The sequence below is a fragment of the Meles meles genome, chromosome 17, assembly GCF_922984935.1.
Source record: "Meles meles chromosome 17, mMelMel3.1 paternal haplotype, whole genome shotgun sequence".
Taxonomy (NCBI): Eukaryota; Metazoa; Chordata; class Mammalia; order Carnivora; family Mustelidae; genus Meles; species Meles meles.
The window spans coordinates 3,410,351-3,419,622 of NC_060082.1; the positions used below are offsets into that span (position 1 = coordinate 3,410,351).

General features: G+C 41.3%; 1 protein-coding gene across 1 annotated transcript; it reads right to left on the minus strand.

The window, feature by feature from the left end:
• Positions 1-3,591: 3,591 nt before the first annotated feature.
• Positions 3,592-4,539, minus strand: LOC123928417 (olfactory receptor 10T2). The gene has a single exon (XM_045983569.1). The coding sequence runs from the start codon at positions 4,537-4,539 to the stop codon at positions 3,592-3,594; it is 948 nt and encodes a 315-aa protein (XP_045839525.1).
• Between the last annotated feature and the right edge of the window lie 4,733 nt (positions 4,540-9,272).

The following is a 9,272-nucleotide window of genomic DNA, read 5'->3' on the forward strand; positions in this document are numbered from 1 at the left end:
CTCTCTCTCTCTCACTCTTTCTCTACTAAATAAATAAAATATTGTAAAAATTTACTAATGTACTCACAAGTCCACCAGCAGGTTGTTGACACAATAAGAAATGTGGGTTTCAGGAAAGGTGTGGAACTGGAGGCAAATTTGGGAACCAGAATATGTGCTAGGTCGGAGTGATTGCCATTTCATTTCACAGATAAAAGCATGAAGGCCAGGTGCATTTTTTACACAGGAAGTCTGTAGAGGATGATCTGAGATGCCAGGTGTCAGACATAAGGTCAGAAGAAGAAAAACAATGAAGCAGCTGATAGAGATACAACTCTGTCTGTAACTGGGGTAGCACGCTAACTAACAGGAAGGCATGGATGCGGCACACAGATCTGGAAGGGCACGAGCTCTGATTTCCAGCATTGCTGGGGTTTTCTCTGCAAGCTGGTAACACTTACGCTGGTGACACATTCTCCCTTTCTTACTTGAGGATATTTTATTTAACTCTTGACACAAGGAAGAGTGTTTGGTTGGAATGAGCTATACATGTTTCATTTTAGAAAGAAAACAGGGTCTGCAGCATTGAGGACGGAGTTAAGGGATCAGGACATGTTTTCGATTGTTACTGTCTAATTTGACGAAGGACTTAACTAAAGCGATGAGAGAAGATAAATCCTGACTACACAACCTAACCCAAATTAGGAGTTAAACAGCACATCATTGGGGGGAAAAGTCGTTTTGCTTTAAGGCAAAGAAGAATCACCGACTGGACTTCGCTCTTCTCTGAAACCTGGTGGGTTCATGCCAATAGCTACAGGGCAGAGTTGTGAATGGGAATTAAAGACAGACAGAGCTAAGACCTGGGGTATATGTGTGAGGAGGCCTCATCTATGTGGGGAACATGGATTCACATTCCTCAAAGTGTCACGCCACCGGGGAAGCACCAGAACTGCCTCTGGGTCCTGCAGGGACAGCTCTGCAAATGGCACCGAGCATGACGGGGGGACCAGCAGCTCAGTGAACCAGCCTGCGTTCCACATTTGTCTGGAAACCATTCTGACTCTTCTTAAATGTGTGCCTCCCCCGGCTTCCTGAAAAATCCGGCTTAGTCACCTCAAGAAGGAAGTAGTAAATTTCTTGCAAACAAGGCATGTGTGAGATTGGGCTGTAGAGCACTTTGGAAGGTTGTATGACCTTAAATAGCATTCAAGGAAAATTAGCTATATGCCCATCATGATAGCACGATTTTCTTTGTTTTCTTTTTGCCTTATCGTCTGTATGTCATCCACAGGGAAAAGAATACTTTCACATTGTTTGAAACATACCTGCCCCAGATGGGCTCAGATGGTTGGGTGGCTAACCCAAAAAGTCTGATAGAGCAGAATAGTGAAAGAATGACCCTTATATAATTGAAATGCTTTATTTCGACTCAAAATGCCGAAACATACACATATTCATGCATATTTTCACTTAGGGATAAAGCTTTTACTTTAAGTATTGGCCCACAGGATTGGAGACCTTCGGGCCATATTTAGCATAAACCCATAACTCCTTAGAAAAATTCTCACGAATTTATGGATGAGCGGGAACTTAGAGACAGTTACAAAATAATCTAAGCAAACGACACTTCTAGGTTTTTATGATTTTCCTTTCTTCTGTGATTTTCTTGCTCATATTTTATTGTTCCAAAACACTCCCTCTGGCTCTATTAGACACAAATAAACTTGATTGCAGTAACATCTCACCAGGCCATATTACAGAATTACATGTCCCCAGCAGGATGATTAGGATAATAAATGCAACTGTCACCCCTGGTTCTGAGAACAGACGTAGACAGTGTAGCCCGAAGGGCTGAGCCACACACACACCCCAGGAAGAAATGTGCTGGACACGAGTGTTGATTATGCTGAGGGAATCAGCCAGGGAGCTTTCCCTGGGGAACAGAGCGTGCTGGCTGTAACTGTTGATATAAAATACACGTTCCCTGTTTACAAGTTATTGTCGCGGTTACATACTTAATGGTAACCATTTTTCCTTTGGGTGATGAAACATAATTTTAACAAATCAGGAGATTTTTATTCTAGTATGGGTTGGATCACTGGGCAGAGAAAAAAATTCTAATTAATAGAACCTATTCTCCCACGTAGAAGACAAGCTCTGGGCTCACTGGATAATTTGCATATACATAGAAAAAAAACCAAAAAACCAAAAACAAAACCCAAAACCAAAAAGCCCCTCAGTTGTCCAGATAAAAAAAAGTTCAAGACACATCAGTTTGAAGAGTTTTAAGTATTGTCTCAAATTACATGGCTTGAAATAATAGGTTTAAAATAATAAAATAACAAAATAAAATAACATTTAAAATCAATTCCATTTAGTATTTGTAGTTCAAATTACGACGATCAGAGGTTAGTCAGGGGAGGTTCACACTGGGACCGCTGCAGGTCAGTGGGCTGCGAGACCCGAGCCTTTTGAGGCTTTCCGGAACATTGTGTTGCACGTCAGCAGCAAGTATGATGTCATTACGGGTTGTTTTAGATCCATTACAACAAAATTGTACCCATTAAAAACTCGAACACGTCACCATGAAAACAAAGCAAAACTGCAAACAATGATTTAAATGAATGTATTTAATGTATAATTAATATAATAAGAAACTGGTTTTAAATTTTGGGAAAAAAATCAACAGTTCTGGTAATATTGATGGATCTTTTCATCACTGGAAAACCCAGTTCTTTGTATTGAAATCTTGCTCTTCAGTTAAGGCCCAGTTCAAATTTTCTTTCCCCTTTTCTCATTTCACTTATTCCATTTTTTTTCCTTCGGAAAGAATATTTTTTTTTCTTTTGGCTCTCATAGGTCTTAGTTTATACCCTTTTAACAGATTTGGTCATCGTGCGTTGTCATAGTTTCCTTTCTCTGTTCATGTTCCTACCCTTCCCTCCTCTCTATAAACTATCAGCTTACTGGTCTTAATTTTTCCACTTTGCATGGAACCTGGTACATAGTGGGTTTACTACTTATAGATGCCTGTGTCCTCAATAAGACATTGCCAGTATCTTTGGATCCTATTCTCTACTCATCCAGGAAAGCTAACCATGACCACCTTTCAATTTGATTATTGTCTTCTCATAAAAATACACACATATATATATGTGTGTGTGTGTGTGTATATATATATATATGCTTTTCTCTTTTTGCCAAGCGTGAGTTGTTTCATTGTTTGTCTGTTTGTTTTGGGAGAGAGTGTCAGCGGGGAGGGGCAGGGGGAGAAGGAGAGAGAGAGAATCCCAAGTGGACTCCATGCTCGGCACAGAGCCCAATGCAGGGCTCGGTCTCATTACCCTGAGATCATGACCCGAACCGAAACCAGGAGTCTGATGCTTAACCAACTGAGCCATCCAGGTGCCCCAGTTTTTTGTTCCTCATCCAAGCACTGAACAACATAGCATGTAGACTCATCTACATCCGTTTTCTGGGCTGGGAGAAAAGAGAAAGGTCTTAATCCTTGGAAATGCTGTCCACGTCAGGACTGGATTGATAAAAGGACAGAAAAAAATATCCTGTCTTTGACAGCTATAGCTTCTCTCATTAATTTCAGGGTTTTTGTTACACCACCTTGGTTGCCACAGGCATTCCCAGGACTCTTTTGAGGGCAGTCTTCACCTCCTGATTCCTCAGACTGTAGACAAGGGGATTAAGCAGGGGAGTCACCACAGTGTAGGTCACCGCCACCAGCTGATCCTTGTCGGAGGCAGACTTGGATCTGGGCCTCAGGTAGATAATGGAGGCACAGCCGTAATGCACAAAGACCACCGTGAGGTGGGAGGCACATGTGGCAAACGCCTTCCTTTTCCCCTCAGCTGAGGGGATCTTCAGGATGGTGTTAACGATGAAGCCATAGGAGATGAGAATCAGCAGGAAAGGCACCATGATCACCAGGATGCTGAGGCTGAAGAGAACCAGTTCCTTCACATGAGTGTCTGTGCAGGCTAACTTAATAATGGGCGCCATGTCACAGAAATAGTGGTTGACCCTGTTGGGACCACAGAAAGGCATGTCACAGATGAGGTTGGTGGCCACCAAAGCAATGAAGAAACCCGTGACTCCGGACAGGGAAACCAAGCCCAGCCCTAGCCTTTTGTTCATGATGAGTGTGTACCTCAGAGGGTGGCAGATTGCCACATAGCGATCATACCCCATCACCGCGATGAGGAAGCAGTTGGTGCAGGCAAAGCCGAGGAAGAAGAAGAGCTGGGTGGCACAGGCCACAAAGGAGATGCTCTTGGTGGCCGAGAGCAGGTGGGCCAGCAGCTGAGGGATGATGACAAATGTGTAGCAGGATTCGGAAAAAGAGAGAATGAACAGGAAACCATACATGGGAGTGTGTAGAGTCTGGCTGCAGCAGATAACGGCCATGATGGTGGCATTGGCCAGCAGGATGGTCAGGTACAGGAGAAGGAAGACCACGAACAGCAGCAGCTGGAGCTCCCCCAGGCTGGAGAAGCCCACCAGGATGAACTGGGCAACCATCGTGGTTCTGTTGGAACCATGCATCTGGATGACTTCTTTCTGCAAATGAGTTTGGGAGATACAATGACGAACGTCTTCCTGATGACTTCTCTTTCAGTGTCTTCTCTTCAGGCCCAGAGTATTGATAGATCTCTCTGCCTCTCTCTCTCCCTCTGCCTCCCTCTCTCTCAACAAAGATACTCCTTCTGATGATTTTTATAAGAAATTATTAATCTCCAGTAATGGGAGAATGATTAGTTATATTATAGAAATGTACAACATGAAAAGAAACAACAAGAGAAGCTACTTCGATATTCCCCAAGATGACATGAGGACACGAGAAAATCTCCTAGCATAGTAAGAGAAAAAGCAAGATACCAAGCCATATTTATAATAAGATATCAACCCGTACTTATGGTAAGGTTGGAGATAATTTGGGTTTGCTTTCTGATATATTTTTATATTTTCAAATATTTAACAATAAACCTATTTTAATTTGATGATTCTAAATATACTTCACTTTTAATGCAGAATATTTCCACCTCATTTTGTTGGAAAAGATATTGTCCAAACATAAATAAGAATGATTTACTGCTTCCAGATATGATAATACTATTTTTCCAAAATAAAAAGAAATGCTTTTGGAATGACCATCTATCTAAATTACATATTATTGATAACATCTGCTGTGCAGATGATTACTAGCAGCATGATAGGCCTGTCCTCTGACCACTAACCGTCACAGTAGATGGCCAGCTATGATAGGAGCAAGCAAGACAAGAACATGTCATGGTCAGATGCAATCAGAAGACAGGTGCAATGGTAAAGAAATATTACTTTTAAAAGTTCAAGGACAATTCCCGGCAGAGAAGAGTCTAAGAATCCAACTCGTCACTTGACCTACATCAGAAGGTGTCTTGGAGGGTTTGGAATGGGGATGGCGTGGTAGAGGAAAGGGAGATTTCTCATGTTGCGTTGGGAAATGCATTGCCACTATTCCTTTGGAACGGGGCTTTGGAGGGCACATCTGTCAGAGGCAGAACAGTGACCTCTGCAGCCCTGGTTTGCTTCAGAAAACAGACCATCTCCCCAAGGCTATTTCCACATCATACCCTTGGAAATTTTCCCACCAGTGCGTCCTCCAGCTAAGACACAGGAGGAAGTGGTACTTGCCTCTTGAAAGCAGAATTTCTCACGGTCTGACTTCAAACATCTCCTTCCCTTAATTTTATAGGTGCCATGTTATAACACAGGCTTTCATTCAGAGGGAGATGGTATCACGTCTAAGGTATTTTATTGCTAGAAATGTTAGCAAAGTACAAAGCGTACCTATTTCATGTTAAAATAACACCCAAAGCCCTAATCCTCTTACTTTCAGATGCAGGTTCAGGAACTCGGGGGAAACCCAGTACACGTGTACCTCTCAGCATCTCTCAACCTGTTGGCTCCTTCAGTGGGTATAAAGCATAAGGCGTAGCTTCCTGCGAGACGCGTGCTTGTTCACTCTTCCTCACCTCTGCTGCGGCTCCTTTCTAGGTAGCTCCCCACACTGGCCATTGTCACCCTTTCCTTTTTTATCGCATTTTGCAGAAAACAAGATGCTTTCATGTACGCTACCTCGTTTTGGCCTTCCCCACCTGGTAGACAGCACGAGTGTCTTTGTATCCTTGTTATAGGTAAGGTGAGAGCCCCGAGTGCCCTCTCCTGCACAGAGTAACCTGGGTGCAGCCTCGTCTTTGCACTGAAGGTGTTAAATTGAACTCATCTCCTGTGTTTGTCTCCCTCTATGGACTATTAGCTTCTTACAAGCAAGGATTGATATTTTTATTAATAGCTGAATCCCTAGCATAAAGCATAATCTGTAGTTTATCATAAGCTCATTTGAAAAATCTGAATAGAATATTAAAAAAAAACACTAAATAATATGTTCAAATAGTCAAGTCAGTACCAGGACTTAGGTCTTCTAGCTTCTAATCCACTTTCTACCCACCATATATTTTTCACATTTTTTGTAAATGTTTATTTGAGAGACAGAGAGAGCACATGAGCAGGAGGGAGGGATTGAGGGAGAAGCAGGCCTGGTCCCATGTTGCTTATTCAAGTAAAAACTCATTTTGCCCTTTCTGATTTTTCTGGAATATTTCAATTTTAATTCATAAATTCTCCTGAATGATCAAATTTTATTTTATTTTACTTTATTTATTTTTTTTAAAGATTTTATTTATTTACTTGACAGACAGATCACAAGCAGGCAGAGAGAGGAGGAAGCAGGCTCCCTGCTGAGCAGAGAGCCCGATGCGGGGCTCGATCCCAGGACCCTGGGATCATGACCTGAGCTGAAGGCAGAGGCTTTAACCCACTGAGCCACCCAGGCACCCATGAATGATCACATTTTATAATATGAGATTTATTAGCACTTAACCTTGGGTTGGGAGGTGAGAAAAAGGAACAAAAAGAATAGCCGTAAGGTAAGTGCAGGATCTGGTGAACACACTCAACGATAGGGAAGGTCAAGGACGCGGCTTAATTTTAACCACAGCCTTGTGACCCAAACCATTTTCACCATCTCCCTAAAGCATCAGCTTATTTTTCTGTGATTTAAGCAAGAACTTGATTATGTCTAAGATAGCTCCTTTTCTTGGCCACAATATTTATGTTTTCTCATGCCACTTCACACACTTGTATAACCTGTTGTTTTCTACATTCGAATCCTCATCATTTCCCACAGCCTCCAATATACCTTCTCTGACAATTACAGTCCCCATCGATGCTTATTAGAGATCTTGAAATCATATGTATGGTGAGTAGGTTGGACATTATCTTGTAGCACTGTATGTACTAGGGCCCTTTGAGACCCCGGGGAGCTGACGGGAGACAGAAAATAAATGGCTGAATGTGGACAAAGGCATCTTATCTAATACAAGAAGAAATAATTCAGACTGTAAAAAATTTCCGTCTCTGTAAAGCACAAAAAAGGAAGCAAGTATTCTATTATATATACCGTAGATTCCATACTAAATACTACATATTATATAGCATATTACACACAGTATAGTACATTATACTGTATATCCTATAGTTTAGATTATATAGAGAATATAGTACATAGTACCGTGTTTAGCATAGTATATATGTAGTATTTAGTAACACACACACACACACACACACACACACACACATTCTGTAGACTGTTTCCTTGGGGCAGGGACCACAGCAATGTCTTCCGAATGACCTAAAGCTCCGCCACAGTACAGGGTACAGAATAGATCCTACAAACAAAAACTTAATATGAGATGGCATGCTTTAATTCTACTTTTGTTTCCGAGTTTTCTCATAGACTATGATTTTTTCCCCTAGAATATGTTCTCTGCTATTCTACTAAAATCTACATCATTCCTAATTTTTTTTTTTATTCACAAAGTCATCTCAAAAAAAGAGAAATCTACACTGATAAACTTTCCTGCCCCAGACCCGTTACTTCTTTACTTCTGGGATTACTCAGCATTCAGTCTGATATAAAGTGTGGCGTGTATCCATGTTCTGTTTGTGTGTGTACGCAGACTCGACCAGAGCGGATGCTTCTTTCATTTTGAGAAAAAAGCAAATCCAGTTTTACTTTGGTGCAGAATCTTTTTTTTCATAATAGTAAAAACTATTATGCAAATACATTCAAATTTGAACTCCTTGGTGGAAAATGTTTCTTTAGATAGTAACTGACAAAAGAAATACACTTACCCACTTAGGTTCAAGTGATCAAGAACGTTGACATATGACTTTGGGTTTAACGGCTCCCAGTCTTGTAAATCTTTTGAATATTGAAAGAAGGAGTAGTACAAGGTCACTTGTAAAAGCAATGATATGTGTCCTGAAAGATTAAGTGATTGAGGAAAAAAAATGCGCTGTAACATTTCATGACGAGTTTATCCCGACACTTAGATGTCCAAACCTCTTTGAGTCTTAAATAAGAGGCTGAAAATAGTCCATTCTATATTCATATGTCAATTCAGATTCTATAATTAAGTTGGAGAGTATTTCCAGTCTTCTGGGATTCTAAGGACTAGGGCCCTTTGAGACCCCGGGGAGCTGACAGGAGACAGAAAATAAATGGCTGAATGTGGACAAAGGCATCTTATCTAATACAAGAAGAAATAATTCAGATTGTAAAGAATTTCCAACTCTGTAAAGCACAAAAAAGGAAGCAAGTATTCTTTTAGTATGGGGGGAATTTTAGTTACTTTCAGAAAAAAAGTTTACAAAACACCGGGATGTCAAAAGAAACCAAGTTTTCCAACCCCGAGGTTTACATGAAGACTGATTTAACAAATGTAGGAAGTAAAGGCAGGGTTGGTGATTATTCGGGAAATCTCTGTCTTACTCCTCTACCGAAAGACTGAATAAGTCAGACAACTGTTTTTTTTCAAATGTCCTTCAGGGAGTTATTGGGAAGACTTTTATTCAGCAACCCTTCACAGAGTGCAGTGATTTGCCAAGCATAGCATTACACATCACAGTGCATCAAAGATAAACCAATCACACCGATCATTCTAATTTCGCAGGGAAGACAAATGCAGCATGGCTATCTACAAGGGGCATGCTGAGGCACCAGGACAGTGCCAGTGAGCATCAGGACCGCTCGGAAGACGGTCACGTCCCGGTGAAGACCCTCAGACACAACTAGGGCTGAGACTCATTCCATGACTTCGTGAACAAAAACATTAAGAATGAGAACCTTAAGTGGAAATTACGGTCTGTTTTGTGCCAGGACATTCAAGGGGGAA

Excerpts from the sequence above, each read along its gene's own strand:
- LOC123928417 (XM_045983569.1), bottom strand. The coding sequence starts at position 4,539 with ATGCATGGTTCCAACAGAACCACGATGGTTGCCCAGTTCATCCTGGTG.